This window comes from Plecotus auritus (assembly GCF_963455305.1).
Source record: "Plecotus auritus genome assembly, chromosome: 6".
Classification (NCBI taxonomy): Eukaryota; Metazoa; Chordata; class Mammalia; order Chiroptera; family Vespertilionidae; genus Plecotus; species Plecotus auritus.
The window spans coordinates 41,205,272-41,227,806 of record NC_137773.1 but is presented as its reverse complement, the minus strand read 5'-3'; the positions used below and the strand labels follow the sequence as shown (position 1 = coordinate 41,227,806).

Below are 22,535 nucleotides of genomic sequence, written 5' to 3'. Positions count from 1 at the left end.
GATGTTTGTTACACAGGAAATCATCCAAATACAAAATTGTGGAAAACTAACTACCTCGGCCCATCAGTTTTTCTATAGGGCCAATACAGGTGAAAGGAAGCTAGGTGGGTCCTTGAACTAATTCTGAGGAGTCCTTCAAGTGGCCCAGCTGGCTCCAGACTCAGCATGAGCATAGGGCCACCTTTACAGTGCAGGCCATTTATGGAGCGGCAGTATCTTGAATAATGCCTAGCAATGAAAAGCATCCAAAATCTAACAAAAGACAATTACAGGCAAAATGTGGAGCCTCTGGCAACACCTTCTTCTTTCAAACTTCAATACCAATAAAACTTAATTTCTTCCACCCTTTGGGTGCCCTGATACTTTTTTTTCCCCCCTGATACTCTTAAAAGCTCCAGAACAGAAAGGATCCCTTTGAAGAAATCCTGGACACCTATCAGGGAGTCCCTGTAAGCAACTCAACCCATCACAGTCGTAGGGCAGTTGTAGGAAGGGGAATTAACAAAACTGTAACATAAAACAAAGCTGTCTTGTCATCCAAAATTCCTAGGATTACCTTTACACAATTACTTTTACTAGATTTCATATTTGCCTGTTAAAAAATGAAATGGAATCATTTCCTAAATTTACAGGCCAAAGAATTTTCCAGTTCAAATTTTCAGACTTTTGGCCTTTAGGTAACTTCAGTCTCCACTCTCATTAGAGATGGCTAAGTATAATGTCACTCCACATAAGCCTTGATATTATCTTCTCTTCTCGAATATTACATTAACTGCTGGTTGTTTTTGAAGAAGTACATCAAGGTTACAAGCAACTCCTGATTGCATTTGGGAAAATTGCTTTCCTTCCATCATCTATCACCTCAGTTTCTTCCTTTGGGACCACCTGGGTTCCAAACCAAATTTACTTAACCTGAGGATATTTTGTATATTTACAAATGATTTGGATTACTGTTATATGTGAGCATTACTCATCAAGTCATTAATAAGTACTCTATGTCATTGTTCTGGATGTGTTTATACCTGAGGTTCTCAAACTTTAGTATGAATGGATCTATGTCCTGTAGAGTGCGTTAAAAATACTGATACTCTGATCTCTCCACCAAACCCATTGAATCAGTTTATTCAATTAGTACTATGCACATAAAATAAACACTATTAACAATCAGAGGGTTGTGTTTTGAGTAGTTTTAGCTCAGATCACTGAAGATTTGCCCCGGTCAATTTTTTCTTACAATGACCAATAGTTTACATTTTCCAAGGGCAGTCTGGGAATGGAGAAAAGCTAACCAGTTACACAGAAATTAAGCACAGAGGTATTGATCACATGAAGTAATCCAACCTACAGTGACAAGACCTAGGAAAACTCCCTTCTACATTAAGACCCTATTTGCACAGACATGTTTAACAATTGTCAATGCCTCTTAAGAGCACATACTCTCTTATCCTCCACTTTCCTAAAGTTCTTCCTAGTCTCTGGTCATAGGTGATGAAATCAGAAGCTACTTTCTGCATTTTACTGATCTGTATTCCTGGAGCCTTCCACAGGCACAATGTGGTAACAGAGTCTTCTGGTTACCGGGCGGTTTAGAGAGAACCGAGAAAATAGTCTCAGACAAGACTGCTGATGAGTACCAATCGTGTTATTTTGACCTCTGATCTTTGACTTTCAGAAGCCAAATTTGGCCATAATTTTTGTTAGGCATCAACATCACTGAATCCTAATTATAAGATAATCATAGTCCAAATAATTAACATCCCTAAAAAGCATTTTATTCTATAAGTATTTACACCTGTGTATAATGCCGAAGGCTGATGAGATTTCAGTTCAACCAGACATACACAAAAAATTAAAATCCCATGATTATAAATATTTTGTATGTGTGTTACTTGCAGATTCCAAAAGGCTAAAGAAATATTAATATAACATTCTCTAAAGTATACCAATCAAAAATAGTAGTTATCTAACCCCAACATTATGTGAATATAGAAATTTAGTGCCACTTATATGCTCTGCTTTTGCTAGGAAAATATTTTCCCATCCTGTAATAACCAGACATGGCTTTCACTTGCCTGTTGTTACTGTTTCCTTAAGGTCAAGCTGAACCCGCTGCATTTGTGCAAACTGGTGCAAGGCTGACACAGGGTTGATCTCCCCACGTTTGTATTTCATTATAAACTCCTTAGGTATTTTTTTTGGAGGAAGGACGGGATTTGAAATAGATGAAAGACCTTTGGAAAGCAATGGTTCTGGAAAATTACCTAAAAATAAATGTTTACGCTTGTCAATTTGATGCATTAAAAAAAAAAAATAAGACACTGTCCCTCACACACTTAGTCATGTGTGGTTTTCATTACATATAAGTTTCTCCTAAACAATTTTGGCACAAATGCCAAACGCAACCTGTCATTTTGTATAATGTATAAATCTTTTGGAATACCAAGGCTATGTTGCAAAGAAGGGCTATCACTATCATGTCATCAAGTGCTATTAAAGAATCACAAAACTTTAGTCATGTCAAGGTCTTCAGAGACTAAGCCATTTTTACATGCGATGTCACTAAGGCCTACAATGGAGTAAAACACAGATCTGGGACTAGAACCTCGTTTTTGGTTTCCCATTGACTATTTTATATTATCTTTCACCTTGAATTTGGTCAAATTTGTAAAGGGTGTTTGTCCCTGCTGTATACTTAACACTAACAATGCTAAGGGATCTGTGGAACACAAACCAGTATTGATCCAGTCCCTTCTCTGAAGGGGTAACAGCTTCGATATAGCAAGACACACTTGATGCGGTTGCACCGACAAGGGGTAAAAAATGACTAGCAGCCAGGGGAATGATTTCTACAAGCTTCCTACAATGTTGGGAGTCGAATCCAAGTTCCAGGTGGTGCCTGGCCGCAGGTACACGGCCATATATCCAGGAAACATTTAACAGGGGGCTCAAAGAAACTCACTGGCCAGCTCAGTCTTAAAAAGCTTAGGCATTACTGCAGGTGAAAAAGACGTCGTACCCGTCACTGGTGTGACCTTGGATGCCATGCGGGACAGGCTATCACTTTCCGAGGACTGCGCTGCGGGTGTGGTGACCATCTGGGCTGGTGGCTGAACCGGCAGGTTCTTTTTCAGCATCTGAGCAAAGCTAGGGACCTGGGAGCTCTTCTGAAACCAGCCATTATTGGAGGACATTTTCTCACCTACGAATGAGACAAAGTGGCAGAAAATGATATACTCACGGCCGCGTCTCTAATTGGCCTCACGCCGCTTGTACCTGCTAATTCCGCCCCCGCACCAGGCCCATGAGGAAAGCCTGAAGCCCTCAGACCAGGGTAAAAAAGCTGAAGGAAACCGAGCCCCAGGGGACCCGCAACGCCCTTTTTGGCCTCCCGAGGTGGGGCCCAAACCCCACCCACCGAAGTCGTCCTTCCGGCCCTGACGGCCCAACCCCGCGGGCGGGCAGTTGAAGCCGGGCCGCAGGCCCCTAGGCTCCCCTGCCGACGCCATTGCTTCTCCACCTGGCCTCAACCTCTCCCTCAGGACGCTGTGCGTGAGAGCCCGCGGCCAGCGCTGCGGTTTTCAAAAGCCGTCTCCAGGTGTGTGGCCCCGAAGCCCTGATGAAGCCCTGATGAAGACCCTTCCCCGCCCCGTCCTATCGCCAACCGTCTACGCACCTCTGCCGCGCCCCACCTCTGCGCATGCGCCTGTCTTGAGCGTGAGAAGTCGCTGGACGTCACGTGAGCCGGCGGCCCTGGCGCAGGCCTGGTGCTCAGAGCATGAGGTTGAGGTGGCGCAGGTCGGCCTGGTCACTCACTATGCGCCCTGATGCCCCCAGTCCTCACGGAGCCTGTACAGGGAGGGTCTCCTTGTCCACAGTGAGTCCCATCGGGCCTCCTTATCCACGGTGGCTTCAAGGAAGCCCTTCAACTTTATCCCCATTCAAAGCGCTAACAAGGCGCCTGGAAAGGCTTGTTGACAGAATAAATTACCTGAGATTCCACAGAATGTTCTTGAAAACAGGTGGAGGTGTTGAGGACTGATGGCGCTCATCTGTGGGTGTTTTCAGTTCTTTGCTCTCGTAAAAGTTGAGGAAGGCTCTCATAGAGGTGTTAACTGATAGATTGTTGAACATATTTTTAATAGTAAATACTAAATAAGTTTTGGCACTAACCCAGAAGGAATTGAGTGACATCGTTATAACAAAGCTTTAGTGCCCTCTACTTTTTTTATATGGACAGGATTCTGAAGAGTTAAATCACTTTCATCAAAAAGGAAACCAACGTTGATAGTATTATACCTCTTTACAGCAAGAATATCCACCCACAAATACGCAGGTAATTGCGTGCTTGAGAAGAATGTGTATTCTTCTGTTATTGGCTAGAATGTTCTGCATATTATCTGATAGGTCTATGTGGTCTATAGTGTTGTTCAGATCTGCTGTTTTCTTATTGATTCTGCCTGATCTATCCATTGCTGTTGCAGTTTACATGTTTTTTAATTGTGTGACTAATAACATTTTTGTAGTTTTTATTACTTTAACTTTTAAACTAGAGTTGTAAGTGAATTATGCAAACTATTACCATATTGCAGAACCTATCACTTTATATTTGTCATTACTGGTGAGATTTACACTACCTTTCTATGTTTTTGTGAAGTTAGTTTTTGTTTGTTTTTTACTTCCAAGTAAAGAATTCCCTTTAGCATTTTGGGCAGGTCTGCTGGTACTGAACTCTTTCAAGTTTTGTTTGAGAAAGTCTTTATCCCTCCATCATTTCTGAGGGACTGCTTTGCCAGGTATGTAATTCTTGTTTGACAGTTACCTTTTTCAATATTTTGAATATGCCATCAAATTCTCTCCTGACCTGAAAATTTTCTGATGAGAATTCTGCCTACAGTTTCAAGGGGTTCCTATACATATACCTTTTTTCTTTTGTTGCTTCTCTTAAAATTTTGTGTTTGACTTTTGAGAATTTAATAATAATGTGTCTCCATGTACCTCTATTCTCATTCAGCTGTTGGGGGTCTGGGTCCTTCAGACATCATAGATCTGGATGTCCTTTCTCTTCCCAGGTGTGGAAAATTCTTACCCATTATTTCTTCAAATATATTTTCTGTCCCTCTTTTTTTCACTTCTGAAATTTCCATAATGTTCCTATTACTTTCCCACCAGCAGTGCACAAATATAGTTTTCTCATAGCCTTGTCCAACAGAGCCACAGATTGTTTGGTTACAAATTTAAATTGCCCTTTTCTTTTTATAGCATTATCACTGTAAGTGCCAGGAATACTGTAAGTTTATACTTATGTCATTTTTTTTTTTTTTGGTAACTCATATGTGAATAATATTTAAAGCCATGGGAAAATTTTAACATTTAGAACTTACTGGCATAACTTTCTTTGAAGCAGAGAATTAATACCTGAAAGACTCAAGGAATAATTTTTATTTACTTTGTTTTATGAAGCAACTTTCTGGCAGTATTATCTTAGGCACTAGATCCAAAGTAGGCATACAATTTGCTTCTCTGGTGTGACTAATAGATATAATGTTCCTATAGCCCCCAAATGTAGAGGTGATGAGGGGAATACGGAGAGATCAGGCAGATAATAGGTAAGAAAGATGATGTAGCAGAAAGAATTCAAAATTATGACTCTAGCGCTAGCCACTAGGATTTTAGTTTTAATTGTATTACTAAGTTGTTGTGTGACAACAGAGTACAATTTTTAATTCCCCTAACACTGTGTCTGTCTGTCTGTCCATCTATCTGCCCCATCAATCCATGACCTTGGATGGCTAAGTACCTTGGCTCTTCTGGAAGGTTGTGTTTTTGTTGTTGTTGTTGTTGTTGTTTTTCAATCTGAGAGACCAGTGCCTTATCTACTTGAGTTCAAGATTCTGAACCAGACGCTTTCTTGAGGTGTTTTCTAATTCTAGGTTCTTTAAATCTATTGTTTACCCAACTTTTAAATGGACTGTACTGATTTGACTGATTTCAAACCTGAGTTGTGATTAAGAGTATTTAACTACTTTTGAATATTATTTTAGACTAGTGGCTCAGTGCACGAATTCATGCACATTGAAAGGAAATTAGAAGGAATATTTTAATATTGCTATTTGCCTTTTTTCTATAATAGAAGTGTCAACCAAATTCATGATTGACAATGACAGATTGAAACACATGCGTGCGATTGGCGCCAGTGAGAGCTTTTATGTATCACACATGTGCAAGTCAACTTAGCCTTATATATATATGGAATAAACTTGATTAATTAGACCTGCTTTCTGATTTAGATAAGCTTTTTCCAGCCTAGTGAAGCATCCCAACTTCTCTTTCAGGTAATTGTCAGCAACACAGCAGTAAATATCAACACAGAGATTATTATTGTAGATCACACAGGGAGAACGAAGTGTAAAATATTTAACTGTAGCAGTGTTTGACTATATTCTGTGCAGTGAGAAAACCTGAAGTCATTTACAAGGTTTACCATTTCTTCTTTTCAGTTGGGTCAAGTTTCTAAGCTTTCTAAATCTCCCCTTTTCCGGCTAATGAAAAGAAAATAGGATTCCACCAATTCTCCTATCCACCTACTCCAAGACTTCTGTGAGGATCAAATGAGATGAAGCACAGGAAAACACTTCACAGACATTTGGTTAAAAGTGTAAAATGTTTCCACCTGGCTATAAAGAGAAGTCATGTTCCTGGGCTGAAGAAACTGCAAGGAAGCTAGTTGCTAGGGAGAGGAAGCCGGGCGTTGCTATGTGATGTCATTACCCAGACAGACACTTAGCATATTAGCCTTTTATATATATAGATTTTGCTATTCTTTTAAATATTTTTATTATACTAATGTATGTACTATACACCTACCTTCATATACACAAAATATATATAAACATGTACATAAAGAATATATTACAATAAAAACAAACAGCTATGTATTGACCACTCGTTTAAGAAATAAAACTATACCAAACATCTCTGAAGTATCTGATATGCCTCTCTCTATGAAAACATTTAATAACTAACACACGGTGGACATCTATTAATTATAAAAATAAGCTATCAAAGGAAAAAAAGACTGAAAAACAACTACAGACTGAAACCAATTATTGTGACTTTATTACAATAGTTACAAACAATACTTTAGTGGTATTTAATCATATCACAATTACTCAAATTATATACAAATAGGTATTTATACAAGTTTACATTTTAAAAAAGAAAAAGCAATTAATGACCAAAACAATCACATTATGAACAAGATTTTTCTCAAAAAGTATGGCCAATAACAGGAAATTCACAGTTATTCTGAAAATATTTAAGATGCAGGAATCATATTGCACATAACAATTATAAATCCTACCGAGTAGATATATATTTTAATCTACTTTTTCACAAAATTTACATTATCATGCAATATATTTCACTGTATACAGAATGGTGGAACTAGAACAAACAGGTTAACTTACAAACCTTCAACATAATGGCCACAAAATTAGAATTATTTTAAAGTCACATTTAAAATAATTTTAATATACAAAAAAGCACTCCAGTGTAATAATTTGTTCACAGATCAAATTACTTTTTAGTGTTCTTCTTTATCTTTTCCTTTCTTTTCCTTCTCATCCTGTAGTGCAGTACCAAGTTTTTTAATAAGAACTGACAGAACCTTGTCCAGTGGGTCCATGACTCCTCTTTGAAGCCATTTAGGAATAGTAGTCCTGGCATGATGAAAGCCCAATTTTTGAAGAATATAATCAACGCCTACTGGATCAATCTTTCTTCCAGTCCAAGAAATTAATCTAAAATAATTGTAAAAAATAATTAGGAGTACAGTGTCCCAGCACAGACCTGAAGGTAAGTTTAAGCACATCACTAAGCCTCCATAATGTGCTCAAAGTATCTTCAGTAGGTACATTTGAATAATCTACAATTCCTGGATTCACTATAATAGCATTTAAAAAAGTGTGATTATAAGTATCCTTGATAAGCATATACACAATAATGGAGTTTAGTGAATTTCATTCTTATTATTTTAAGCCCAAAGTTACACAATCATCTTATACATTTAAAGGATATTTGGTTCATTCTAAAAGATGTTAATTAACTTGGTGGGGGAAATCTTTTCAAATGTATATGTATATCAAGTCACGGTGTACTAAAAATATCTTTCTGTTTTGTCAATTATACCTCAATAAAGCTGAAAAAAATAAGAGTTCAAGTATGTGGCATAATGGGAGCGGGGAATAAAATATAGAGTATTTGCTATGTGCTAAACATGTTAGAAGGAGAACCATTTTCTTTCTATTCTTGGTATTTCTTTCCATATAGAGGAATAGCCATCAAGGAAATACTCCTGGCCCCTTATTGATGAGTTATCTGATTGGCAAATTAATGGAGGAACTGAATAGTGTAGTTTAGTACCCTCCTCCCTACTTTCTCTTAGAAACCATTCATTTTGATCTGTTTCAGTTAGGGGAAAAGGGAGGAACTAAACATTGATCTGCTAAAACTCTTAACAGTTATAAGCATTTTGTGTTAATTAGCTTATCTAAGAATTGTAACCTACAAGGTAGGTAATACCATTTTCTAATTTTTTTTTTTTTATGAGGTAACTGAGACAGAAGTTATTAAATCCTTCGGGCAATGTCACTTAAGCCAGAAAGCAGGGCTTAGAGCCACCGCTCTTAACCATGCTATCCACTACAACACCATATTTAGTCTCGTGGTAGTTTTCTAAAGTAAGGAATATATTTGTGAAAAATTTTAACTATTTTATGCTCATTTTAAATAAAAAGATATAACAGATCTTTGAATAACACCATTTTGTTATAACTTGTAGGAACTTAACTCTTGTTTATATCAAGTAGCCTATGGTAAAACTGGTTTCATTAACATTGTTTCCCTTAAAGTCATAGAACCAACTTATCAACATTAGGTGATGACTTATGTAGTCAATTATATTTATTTAGAATTACAAATAAAAAACAGATTTTCTACATTAGGACTTTTGCAATATTTTAATATTGTTTGAGTATTGACACTGTTACTATTTCTCACGGGTTTATGTGCTATTAATACTAAAGTGTTTTCTCAGTTTGGTTACAACAAATTTCACTGAATACAAATTACTAACACTTCCTGCTTATACAGAAGTCCACTGTATAATGAAGATTTTGTTAGTTTGGAATTATTTTGGTATAAGTATGTCTGAATAATAAGCTTATCTAAATGAAATCTGTGTCATTCTGCAGAGTGTTGAGTATGATGGACTTTTTTTGATACAATTACTCCATGAATCAAACAGTGATAATTTGATTAACAAAGCAGATGAGAGGAAAGGGAAAAATAATAGGGCTGTGAGTGTTAATCACAAATAAGGACATACAAAGCAAGTACTGCTGGTTATAGTAGCAATTATAAAAATAATTAAAATTAGAAAATACTTTTAAAATTACAATATGAAAACAAGTTGATGTCACTGGGATCATGATTGTAGAACATGACTTAGTAAAGGAATCGGAACCTGATAGCATTACATTTGACATTTCAGGAATGGTTTTATATTGCTCCTATGCAGACAAAAGAACACTGTGACATAGTCCACTCTATTACATTGTCATGACATATGTAAGAACTGTACGGTTCCTTAATGATATATGATTCTACTACATCTTCCCAAACTACGTAACAAGTTTACTGTAGCTACCTACCTCAGTCACCTGAAAATAACATCTTGGTGAGATGGTAAAAAAATAATAGCCATTATGGAAACAGAGTTATTCTCACATTTTAATGATTAATTAACAGAATGTCACACAGTGGACAGCTAACCAGCACTGAGCTATTCCCAGGGTCTGTGCCTAGAACACTTACAATAGCAGAAAGGAACAGCAAAAACAGTAGGCAGACATTGTCAAGGTTACAACTGGCTAACTTCTAAATATATTTTTCAATACAAAATATTTAATAACCTAATACATAATTTATAACCTTTTCTCCTAATAATCCCATAGAATATAGGTAAATATATATACCTATAGAATATATATATATATATACCCACTATTTACCTAAGAGTAGGCTCTAGATGCCACGTGTTGCACATAAAATCTCTCCAGTCCACAGTGGTGTAACTGATGCTGTCTTCTCTGTCTTTGTCAGAGGAATTGTCATCATGTATAATGACTGGACTTTTCTGTCCTGGTCGAGTAGATAAAATCCGAGGTGGAAAAATGGCTATAATGAAAATAATAGGTTAATATTGCAAATATATACCTTGTAAGTTTATTTTAAATCACTATATGAACAGAATAATTTGCTCCATTATTTTATTTATGAACTGGCCAAAGCCTCACTTAATTCCATTTCTTAAAAAGTAATATTTTAGCCCTAGCTGGTTTGGCTCAGTGGATAGAGCATCAACCTGTGGACTGAAGTGTCCCAGGTTTGATTCTGGTCAAGGGCACATGCCCAGGTTGTAGGCTTGATCCCCAGTAGGAGGCGTGCAGGAGGCAGCCAATCAATATTGATGTTTCTATCTCTCTCCCTCTTCCTCTCTAAAATCAATACAAATATTTTTTAAAGTAATATTTTAAATAAGCCTTAAATAAGTGCCAATAATTGGTATTGCTTGAGAAAGCCAATATCAAAGTTATTGCATTACCTTACAATTAGAAATAATGTCATTTATTTTTTAGTAATAGCATATGTTTTACATATATTTGTGGGCCTAAAACTAATGGTAAAGAATACTAACATTTATGTGATCAGCAGGCCTAGGGCACTGGACTTGTAGGTTTCCTAAAGAACAGCTGTAGGTGGATGACTTATTATTTTAACAATTTTATTGAGATATAATTCACAATAAAACCCACTCAGTTAATGTGTACAGCTCAATGGTTTTAGTATGTTAATGGTGATACATATATTTGAACAGTGGTACTAACTTAGAAACTTTTTATGTAAGCAGCCTTTTCACTCCATATAGTAAACATGCAAATGTTTTATGAAAGATGAAGTCTTTCTAAATTAGTGATCATAAATAATAGGCAACATGCTCCTTTATTATGTAGTTGTTTCTTTAGTCATTTCACTTGACTAGTTGTATTTCTTCAAAGAGGTTTTTTCTTTTACTACTTTGTGAGAATCTCCTACAAAGTCTGATAATATCCATACATATATGGAAATACTTTGTGAAGTACAAAATATATTCAGTGTGAGGCATGGTTAGAGTGTTGTGTGTGCCTAGCAGATACTCAATCTGTCACATAGTCTTACTAATAGATTAATTATATTCCTCTCATTTATTTATTAATATTTGTAATTCATAGAGGAAGAAGACACATTGTACTCATTTATCATTAGATCATTAAAAATCCATGTAAATGGCAGACAGCTGCCTTTCCTGAAGCTTGAAAGAAAAAAACATAATCCCCAAAACAAGAATATGCTACTCACCTTTTTCTTTCTCTTTGAGATAAGCCGACACTAAATCATGGAGAAACATGATGAGCTCAGCATCCATAGTCACACAAATGTGGTCAGTGAACTCTGTCACCACACTACATTCTACCTTCGGCTTCAGGCTGGCATCTGCAAGGGCAAAGTTCTTTTATGGTAAAGATTTAATTAAATAAATCCCTTTCTCTTTCTGTTAAGGGATTTACATGGGTCTGTGTAAATGCATCCACTGAAATGCAACAAGAAATGAGTATTTTTGTATGTGATTCACAGAATGGTGATGGTTTATATTTTATATGCCATTTATTCCTCATAAAAACCCTCTGAACCGGTTTTTATCCTCCAATTTACTGAGGAGAAAGAGGTACAAATGGATTAAATTATTTGCCACAGGTTACATGGCTGGCAAGAACATCAATCAATTTGACACAGGAAATCAATTTATGTTATTTTATATAATACTAGTGATCTGGTATATGGATTCGTGCACATTGAAAGGAAATTAATTAGAAGGTGGCTAACGGGGCAGGACTGGGCAAGATGGGCCGGACATGCCCTGGAGCCAACCTCCTGTGGTCCCTCTCCAGCCAGCCCACACCTGAGATGGCGCCATGGCTTGAAGGGCATCTGTGGAGTGAGTGGGGTCCCTCCGGTAGGTGGGGTCCCTCGGCCTGGCCTGCGGGGATTGGGCTGAAACTGGCTCTCCAACATCCCCCTAGGGGTCCCAGAGTGCAAGAGAGCACTCTGCAAAATTGCTGTCATACAGGGTGTTGAATGCAAACACAAGTGTGCAGTAAACCAGATTTGGGGCCGACATTGCCCTAGCAACAACATAACCCACGGCCTAAGGTGGAATCACGCGGCCCTGCGAGGAATCGGTTCCCTCCTCTCTGGTTCCAGGGTGCATCACCTGAGAAGCGCAGCTGCCAAGTCACTGAAGCTCAACAGCTCCTGCGTTGAGCGTCTGCTCCCTGGTGGTCAGTGCATGTCATAGCTACTGGTCAGATAGACACTTAGCGTATTAGCCTTTTATGTATATAGATAATTATATAATCAGATTATATTAATATTACACACAAATAACAAAAACTGTAGTTCAAAGCTCCTTTAGAATTTTCTTAGTAACTTCAGAAACTAAAGATTGTTTTTCCACATACCCTGTAACGAAGGTTCCTGTGGTTCTTGAACATGAATAGACTTAAAGTCAAGCTGCATCCTTGGTAATGCAAAGATAGTCTCTGTTTCATGATTGTAGCTAGAACCTCCTCTGAATCCACTCAACAAACTGGAATTCTTCACAGTAGTGCTATTCTCGGTGTTATTAGCATCAACATTACGAAGTAGGTTTAGTTCTACATGCATAATAATAAAGACAATAAGAGTCAAATTAAACCAATAGACATAGATAAGCCTATAGCTTTCATGGCACTATGATATAGGAACTTTTATCATTTCAAAAGTTGCAAAATAAACTCACATTTGAAAAAATAGAACCATATAAAGTTGTGATCTTGAGAATAATTATGTATCTCTATATATGTAGACGGGTATAGACATTTATATAAGTAAATATAGAACTGTATTTATAAGTAGTAATTTATATTTATATATACTTATATACACACATATATAAGTAGTGATATAGATCACTGTTCTCAAGACTGAAGCTTTATAACATAGTTTTGGATAAATCTAATCCATTTTGCTTTTTTGTTTCTTGAACTTTAAGATGAATATTATTCTCAACTAGAGGCCCAGTACACGAAATTCGTGCACTGGTAGGGTTCCTAGTGGCTGCCACTGCCAGCCAGAGCCTCCCCACCTTCCCCCAGCCAGCCCTGACCCCTGGTTGAACTCCCGGTCGAAGGGACAATTTGCATACTACACTTTTATTACATAGGATTACATTCATGTCTGAATTTTAGAGTTTCATTAATCTCCATACAATGAATACTTCACTCTTATAGAATTTGTGATTAAATGTGATCCTGATCTTGAAATCAGGTAGAAGTCCTGATATTCCCCAACATATGTGCTAAGATGATTACATTATGGCTGTCTTATACAATTAGCACTTTTCTAGGTACACAGGTAGCAGTTCAGTATGCTGACAGCCCCTCCATACTATTCCAGCCAAAAAGGACCCCTTCCCCAAAATGTGTACTTGGAAGTAGAACAGTTAATACCTGCACACTCTTCTAATTTGCTTCCTTATACCCCTTTGTTCCCAGAATAGTCTTTAATCCCTGGGGTTGCCTATTCCATAGTAACTATTTTCCATGAGCCCATGTCATCATCCTTTCCATTTTGAAAAGTCATTTTTAAATAAGACATTCAAGTTTTATCATTTCTCAATCTAGTCAGCTTTCTAATATAAATGAAATGATCAGTAAAAGCAGTATTATAAATTTGAACATAAAACAACCACAAAATAAAAATTTTCATGACCACATTATTAAGATTGGTGAATCAAATGAAAAACTCATCAAAACCACTCTTTAAACTTATGACTTCATAGGAATGATATTATTTAGTTTTATTTTATTTCATCCATTGAGAAACTTAAGTTTGTGGCATCCTTGTACTTAGTTGTGTAATAACTTTTCCAAATCTCTAATGTTTGTATGAAAATAGTTTTCCAATAATCTTAAACTTAATTTCAGTTATTTAAGCCAATTTTACTTTGATTGTTTTCAGTTACATCTAAAATAATTTAAGTCTATATTTCATTACCAGGGTGATGAAACCATGCACTAATATTATTACTTACGTCAGCAGGAGTAAAATGAAACTTATTTAATTGAAGAAATGAAAAGTTTCCCTCACTTAAATTCTATACGGTCAACAAAATCCAAATTAGGAAAAAACAAAATAAATATCTCCAAAAAAATCAAACTTTTAACCTTCATTTCTTGTGGCTGTAACATAATGGAACCATTCTTTCACACTCGCTACTCCATGGGGTGGGTTTTCATGGCGACGCCTTGTTATCTTGGTTATTGTTGCCATAGGACTTTCCAAAGCGCCACATGGTTTGGTAACCATGGTATTATGGCCCAGATGAAAATCCAATGTTTGTACAACATATGTAGAATGATCACTAGAGCCTAGAGGAAAAAAAGTTTCTTAATGTAACAAATTATATTTAGATGCAAGAAAAGAGTTGTGCTTAGAGCAATAGATAGAAAATGAGTAAGTGAGAAAAAAAATCACAAATACTTTTTCTTTCTTTTAGCTATTACTGGATTTATCCCCAGGAACATGAAAAACATCAACCTACTCATATGTGGGACATAATGATCAACATAAACTGATTAACAAAAATAGATCTAGAGACAAGGGGCAGGGGGGGGGGGGGTTAGAGATCAACCAAAGGACTTGTATGCATGCATATTAGCATAACCAATGGACATGGACACTGGGGCAGTGGGGGCTTGCTCTCGGGGATGGGAGGGGAGGGGGAGTGTCAATCTGGGAAAAAGGAGACCTATGTAATACTTTAAACGATAAAAAAAGAAAAAAGCATCACCCATTTTTTTAAACCACTGAGTAAGAAACTAAAGCTGAAAGGAACTGGGTCTACCACTGTAAACAGAGGTAAAAGCAGAGCCTTGCCTACTGTAGTCTTGAAGGCAGATCATTTCCCTATACTGCCACTGTATCTCCTCTTTTCATGTTTACGTAAGAAATTTTTACAGTAACTACTATTATGATTACAGCCAGTAAAAGAAACTTTAATTGCTTAAGCAAGAAAAAGAGTAGATAGCAAGTTCAGAAATAAGTCTTTTACATCCCAGACTTTATAGAAACTAACTCACTGACAGTGAACTCCTTGACATGTCAGGTACATGATAACAAATAGAATGGACTTCAGAAATGTTATAAGAGAAAACAGATAAAAGATATGAGAAAGAAAAGTTACTCTGCTATGTATTATCACATCAGAAGATGAAAAGAGTAAAAGCTTGAAATGTGTCAGTTTACCATCCTCCCAGATCTTCTGAGCTTCAGTCCAAAAAGCAATGTTTGGTTCTTCTAGGTGAAAAAGGGCCCAGGATTTCGAACGGAAATTTGGACCATGGAAACAAGCCAGTGTCATGTGATTTCCATGTAAGCTCATCGATCCTCCAAACTGCATTCCATCTTCTGGTAATGGGATCTGGAATAAGGATATGTGGCATCCCGATACCACCTTCAGTACTCCAGGCCAGTGTCGATGGTGGGCGGCGTCTAGCACTGCAAGAAAACCAAACAGGCTTATCCTGAGTGCCTGCCGCAGGCACATCTTCAATGGCAATGGCAGGGAGCTGGGGGGCAGCCGGACTCCTTTCTGCAGCTGCAGTGACTCAAGTAAGGGATGAAAACAACAACCCAGAAACTGAGGGCTGGGAAAGAGCGTTCCAGGCACAGGGGCTTATGGAGAGTGCAGAGCTCCCACTGCAGGAGGGTGCTTGCTTTGAGGGTCACGAAGGTGGTCACAGATAAGAGTTTTGTTTTGTTTTCCATGTGGGAGCTCTGCACTCTCCATAGGCCCCTGTGCCTGGAACGCTCTTTCCCAGCCCTCAGCCAAGATCTTTCACCTGAGAAAAGGCTTCCAGGAGCCCCCTTCTAAAATAGCCATCCTCACACACTCATTCTGTTTCCTTCCCCTGCTTCATTCCTCTTCTCAGCACCTCTCTACCTGAAACTATCTTGCATTTTAGTTAGTAACTTAAATATGGGATGTCTCTCCCATTAGAATGTAAACTTCATGAGGCTAGGAACTTTGCTCACTAGATCTTTGCCATGTGCTTTAGCACATGAGCATGTTTAATAAGTATTTGTTGTTTGCCCTACTGAGTGAAAATAATAATCTGCCTAGTGGGACACAACTAATAAATTCAAACTCAGACATTCTGATTCCACAGCTCGTGCTCTTAAGCAGAACATGGTATTGTCATAATTTGTATCCAGGAATGTGGTGTACGGATGATTTAGATGAGCTGTGGCAAGGGGAGGATATAAGAAATGGTGATTTCTCAAATGATGGCTTCAATGCCCATGTGGGTGGGAATCGTTGCTGAGTGAACTAGAGAAGAGCATATGGATCACTGTAAGCATGGCATATAGATACTATGTGACTTCAAATGAAAACTGCAACATATTCACTGAAAGATCAGCACATACAAAAGCCTTAGTTCTAATTCTTACACTGCTCTTGTGAACTTTTCTCTAGGATATTCGTCACTGTCTTAGGTGGAAGATAAGGAACTGGTCCCCAGGTAGACAGAGCTCGTTTGCTGGTATCAAACTGTTGCGTGAAAAATTCCTGGAGCTTCATTCCTATTTTTATCAGGTCTGGTGTGGTTGATCTTGATATCATTACTTGGAAAATATCCCACTTCAAATCTCCATGGACAAAAATTTCACTAGAATATAAAACAGAGTCTTTATCATATAGCTTATATAAGATGGTTTAAAAGTACAAGAAAAAGTCCCTTCCCCCACCAAACTTTTTCATTCACATTAACTGCATAATATAAAAGCTTGTGCTTTCTCACTGGGTGACAGAAAATATATTCAGAGCAGTCATGCAAAGTTTGAAAGGTCCTATTTCCTGAATACCTTTTATCACTTATGCTTGAATCCAAGGCACTGCACAGATTCACCTTCCACTCGTCCTGCAGCTTGAGGTCAGCATTGCTGAAGATGCCCATGAGGATGCTGGAGCCCATGTAGTCCACGCGGGCCTCAGTGGAGCCCATCGTGATCTGAATTTTGTGACTGGGCTGCTGATTCGGATGTTCGGAAATATGAGCTGAAATAATTATTTTTCACAGAAATGCCGAATGGGAAAAACTCATCAAAAGTTTTTAAAACTTTTTTTCAATATATTTTTCAGTTGTAAAATTCAACTTACCAACCATCTCCAGTGCATTGACATCGATGGTCCCTCCAACAACCCCTCCCTTAGAGTCTAACTGGGATCTTCCCAGCCCAACGGACATGCTGATCTCTCGGTCACGGTTACTTCCTACTGACAGGCGGCCCTGGCTCTTCAAACCACTCGTTGTCCAACTAAAATAAGAAAAAGGTTAAGTAGGCATCTGGCTTTCAGTGTCATAAACTAAAACAAAAGTTAGATTTCAAAAAAGTTTTTTTTAAAGTTTATTATAAAAACGAGTAAATGTTTAAATATTAACATTTATGATAAGGCTTTTTGCTTAGCTAGAAAATTACGCTGTTTTACTTAAAATTTTCTCTCTTTTTAGAACATATATTTTCAATCGTTTTATAATACAGTATCTTTAGAATTAGATTAAGCCATTTCAGTATAAAGCAATTTAGTATCTTTTATCTACTGTTTTCACCGTCTCAAACATTTCAGCATTAGAAAAAGGTTTTGAATTACTTTAATACACTATAAGAAAAATTACAAGTAATGATTAAGTATATTTTCTTTGTATTTGAAGAGCTTACGTTGTATTTCCCATTACATTACTCATATTCATTTGGACGTTTAATTGCTTCAAGTTGATAGCAAACACGACAAGTGTTTCCCATGGAGTCCCTTGCTGACTTGCTGCTTTGTTTGATTTGTTAAAAGGGGTTGATGTTTTTGAAAGTGAGTCTAAAAATAGAAAAATCATATGGACATTTGTTCACACAGATGCTCAGTGATTACAAAGCAAAAACCACTCTTATCACTAAAATCCAAAAACTGAAATGATATTCTTGTATTATAGCCAAATGTTAAATAGCTATCACACTGCCTCAAAAAGAGTTACCATTTACTGACTTTAGCAGGTGCTGGCAGTTGCACTTTCTGAAAGCTTAGAGCAGGGGTCCTCAAACTTTTTAAACAGGGGGCCAGTTCACTGTCCCTCAGACTGTTGGAGGGCCGGACTATAGTTTTTAAAAAAAACTATGAACAAATTCCTATGCGCACTGCGGGCCCGGGACGAGTCGGCTGCTAAGCAGGACAGGCAGCGGCACCCGGCGGGCTGGATAAATGTCCTCGGCGGGCCGCATGTGGCCCGCGGGCCGTAGTTTGAGGACGCCTGGCTTAGAGAGTTCTCTATGAGCTCCTTGTTACAGGAGGAAATTCCAATATGTACGGGATACCACAGCACAGATCTTTCATCACCCTGGGTTCTCAGCAGAGGAGGAAATCCCAAGATGCTACGGGCCAACAGAGGACTTGAAGGCAGGGACCGTTCTGAGGCTGCTGCATGCCTGACTTCTGTGTCTTATGGACTCACGTACGTCTTGAGTCCTGCATTTGCTCATTATACTCTAATCTTACCTTGTGACAATGAACTAAATCACTCATTTTTATATGTTCAGACAAAAGTAGAATGCTGAGCACATGAGAGTTCAAAAAACATGGGTGAATAAAAGAATTAATAAATACAAAGATTAACTTTTTTAATATCAAACATCTTTTACAACATTGTAGGTTTGGTTTACTTTTGAAAATAACTGTACCATTGAGAAGTACAGATTGGTAGTTACGAATAGTCATGGGGTTATAATGTACAGCATAAGGAATATAGTCAAGAACACTTTGTAAAGTAATGTGATTGTCTCTAACCACTATGTTGTACACCTGAAACCAATACAAAATAATGAGTATAAACTGTACTTGAAAACAATTTTAAAAAAATAACTGTACCATCTAGACTCTAGAGCTTACTAACAATGTGCTCTCTCCTCTCTCCCTACCCCTTTTTAAAGCTCTGAGCCACCCAGCTGTATCTTCTGCTGACAGATACTTTGAAGTGTGTGTTGTTTGGTTTGGATCCCCTCCCCTCCATCTTCCATAAAAACCTGCAAGAGTCTATTTCCCTGCAGGTGAGACAGAAATCTGGGAGTAACTAATTAAGATTTTTATCCTGGAGTCATTGGAGGGCCACTGATAACAAAGAGAGCAGTGTTACCTCTTCGGGGAACTGAAGAATCCGATACACTCCTAGATCTTATGGAAGCCGGGGACTTCAGGCTCTGTGCCACTGTCCCTGGTGACATGGTGCTGTTTGTCACGTGCTCAGTGAACACATTGGGTGACTGAGGCATGTGGGTGAAGGAAGCCGACTGACTAGGCTGCTCCCAGGTCCTGCAGTAAGCTTTTCTTGATGATTCCGGGGAAAGATGTTGGCTCACCCCTTCAATGGAATCAGGTGTCCCTGGGCCAGATGCTAACAGAAAAGTGGAAACAAAAACAATTAACAGGGTAAAACTGGCATGCTATAAAATAATAAATTTTAACACTCTACCACTTCTAAGCACATTGCATACTTTTAGTTCTCTATTTGACAAGTGTGCAGAAGTTTACAGTTTGCAAAGCACATTCCAGCTTGTTAGTTTATTTCTCACAGAAACACTATGAGAATGGCTGGAGAAGTATTATGCTCCCACTTTACAGATGAGGGAATAAACTGAGACCAGGTTTTGTATTGTATCTTGCTAACTCTACCTTTCACTTGCACAATATCTAAGTCCAGGAGAAAAACACAGGTAATATGGTAGCATGTCCCCAACACTTTCTATTTTCCATGCTTATCTAATCATGATTTTAATGGTTACATCTGCATTTCCAGATTTTATTAAGATTACAAAATAATTGTTAATGTCAGCAGAATGTAGTTTCTGAGAGGGCAAGTTCTCTGTGACCCCGCTCATGCATTCCCGTGCTTAGCACACTGGAGGGGATCAGCAGATGCTTGAATGAGGGAATGAACTGCATACCACTACTTAACAAGTAAGACAAAGTTTGTATTGTCAATCATGGATCTTACGACTATTGCAACCAAAATTAAAAGCAAAATAAGTGTAACTCTAATTACATAATGAGCTTACTTGGCAAATTTATAGTTTGGTCTCCAAGGAAGAGACGTCTTGCAATACTTCTCCTGTACCAGGCTCTTGGAAATGCCAGAATTTCACTGAGCCGGCGCATATCATATTTAAAGGAAGCAGAACCTATGTCACAAACAGCTGATACAGAAATAAAGAAAATGTGTTAGTACAGATTTCCAAAACCTTTAATATTTTCCACATGGTATAATATGGTACTACACAACTAAATTACAATAGCTACAATTCATGAAATATCTAAGTTGCACAGCATGATTAGTAAGGGATAATATGTTCCTTCCATAAATGAGAAAAGTAGCAGATTCTAACACTTTAGTTCCATTCCTTTGTTGAGGTAAAGGCAAATTGGAATTACACTTTATTATTAAATTCTCAGAGAGGTTCTAAAGGTCAGTCTTACAGACAGCTTTCAACTTGAACACAGGGCTTTTCTAAAATGTGGCGAATGAATCATGGGATAAACTGGGATACATACTTCCTCAAAAGTGGCTGCAAACCAAGTGGTGGTGTGAGAGAACTGCTGCTTTCCTCTAGACCAGCAGTCACCAACCTGTGGTCTGCGGACCACTGGTGGTCCATGAGGTCCGAAAGGCTGGCGACGGCTGGTTTAAGGAAACCTTTGGAGCAACGGTCGCCAACTGGTGGCCCACGAGGTCTAAAGATTGGCGACCACTGCCAGAGCAGGGCTGGTCAGTGTGAAGGCCCTGTGCTGGCCGCACAGCTCCTGCTCTGCCCTCCTTATTCCTCCTCTAGGGCCTCAGGAGGGTCTTCACACCTTGGTCTCCCAGACCTGCCTTCAGTTTCCCTCTGAGCTCACAGCCATGCCTAACAGCAGCTGCCTACCCTATCCTTCCATTAATGCCCTGGAGGTACTTCCTTTATTTTCTACCACTCTGTCCCTTCTGTCACATAGGCTGAAAGTGTGAGGCATCCTGTCTCTGCTGCTCTGCACACACTCTGTCCCCAAGTTTGTAGATTCTCTCCTCTTTCTCTAGACACCATTCCCTCTTCTTCTTCACTGTCACAATCCAGCCTTCAGCCCCTGCTGCTGTGTCTAATTAAACAGCCTCCCCACACATCTTCTCTCCCATTTTTCATGCTTCCATGAATTATATCTAAAATACCCACCACACACACACACACACACGCATGCAGAGATGTTTATTTTATAATCCATATAAAATTTTGTCCTTTTTTTATGGTCAGAACACTTAAGATGAGATCTATCCTCAATCTTTCCATAGATTTTTAGAGAGAGTGGAAGTGACAGGGAAAGACAAAGAGAGAGAAACATCGATGTGATAGAGACACATTGAATGGCTGTTTCTTGCACACTTCCCAACCTGAGCTGGGGATCAAGCCTTCAACCGAAGTATGTGCCCTTGACCAGAATTGAACCTGCAACCCTTCAGTCTAGGGGGGCTGACTCTCTAACCACTGAGCCAAACTCAATAGATTTTTAAGTGTACAATACAGTCTGTTATCTTTGGGGACAATGTTATCATCTCATTTCTTAAAAACTTCTAATGGCTTCACTGCCCAGAAAATCGATGCTACCGGTATTTGAGTCATGTGCACGTGCACTGCTGGCTTCATAACTAGCTTTGTAACTATGGGCAGATCACTTTTTAAAAAAAGTTTTTATTTTTTTTTTTAAAGAGAGAGGAAGGGAGAGGGAGAGAGAAACATCCATTGGCTGCCTCCTGCACACCCCTAGTGGGGATCAAGCCAGCAACCAGGGCATGTGCCCTGACTGGAAATCAAACCAGAGATCTCTTGGTGCGTGGGACAATGCTCAACCAACTGAGCCATACCGGCCAGGACCAAATCACTTTTGAATATTTAAAACTAAATGCATGTGGAACATTTTTAACTCATTCCTCTTTAGTGTTTTAAGAAATTACAATTAGAAAATCAAATGAAACATTAGAAATTTTACCAATTTATGGTAGAGAAGTAAAGAGAAGAGCAGTTTTAGGTGATTCAATGAGGCACATTTGAGCCCTTGGGTGATATTTCTGTATATTTATCTAGAAATAACATTTCTAATACTGATTACTTGGACTGAAAGTGTACACTAGGCTGGACTGTCATTCCTCTCCTTTACCATTAAAAGCCTCATATTATTAAATAAATGTAATATTTAAACACTTAAAAAGGAGCCCCTTATTTAATTCTGGAAAACAAACATTTAAATTTAAAAACTATAAAATTGAATA

The 22,535-nt window shown here is 38.1% G+C and overlaps 2 protein-coding genes across 8 annotated transcripts in view; both read right to left on the bottom strand.

Annotated features, from left to right (window-relative positions):
• Nucleotides 1-3,191, bottom strand: part of ADAD1 (adenosine deaminase domain containing 1) — a gene marked incomplete at both ends in the record, with an annotated part of 41,872 nt that extends 38,681 nt beyond the window's left edge. For both annotated transcript variants that reach the window (XM_080675371.1, XM_080675372.1), the window contains 2 exons: nucleotides 2,073-2,261; nucleotides 3,017-3,191. In XM_080675371.1, coding sequence (XP_080531497.1) covers nucleotides 2,073-2,261; nucleotides 3,017-3,191 — 364 coding nt within the window. The remainder of the gene's footprint in view (nucleotides 1-2,072; nucleotides 2,262-3,016) is intronic.
• Nucleotides 3,192-7,094: 3,903 nt separating this feature from the next.
• The window catches only part of BLTP1 (bridge-like lipid transfer protein family member 1), a 181,890-nt gene continuing 166,449 nt past the window's right edge, over nucleotides 7,095-22,535 (bottom strand). For all 6 annotated transcript variants that reach the window (XM_080671792.1, XM_080671790.1, XM_080671794.1 and 3 more), the window contains 12 exons: nucleotides 20,299-20,436; nucleotides 19,380-19,637; nucleotides 17,920-18,070; nucleotides 17,360-17,517; nucleotides 17,065-17,257; nucleotides 16,651-16,868; nucleotides 15,445-15,696; nucleotides 14,364-14,567; nucleotides 12,618-12,812; nucleotides 11,458-11,592; nucleotides 10,071-10,236; nucleotides 7,095-7,799 (listed from right to left, as the gene is read on the bottom strand). In XM_080671792.1, the coding sequence (XP_080527918.1) occupies nucleotides 7,583-7,799; nucleotides 10,071-10,236; nucleotides 11,458-11,592; nucleotides 12,618-12,812; nucleotides 14,364-14,567; nucleotides 15,445-15,696; nucleotides 16,651-16,868; nucleotides 17,065-17,257; nucleotides 17,360-17,517; nucleotides 17,920-18,070; nucleotides 19,380-19,637; nucleotides 20,299-20,436 (2,285 nt within the window). In that variant the 3' untranslated portion in view covers nucleotides 7,095-7,582. The remainder of the gene's footprint in view (nucleotides 7,800-10,070; nucleotides 10,237-11,457; nucleotides 11,593-12,617; nucleotides 12,813-14,363; nucleotides 14,568-15,444; nucleotides 15,697-16,650; nucleotides 16,869-17,064; nucleotides 17,258-17,359; nucleotides 17,518-17,919; nucleotides 18,071-19,379; nucleotides 19,638-20,298; nucleotides 20,437-22,535) is intronic.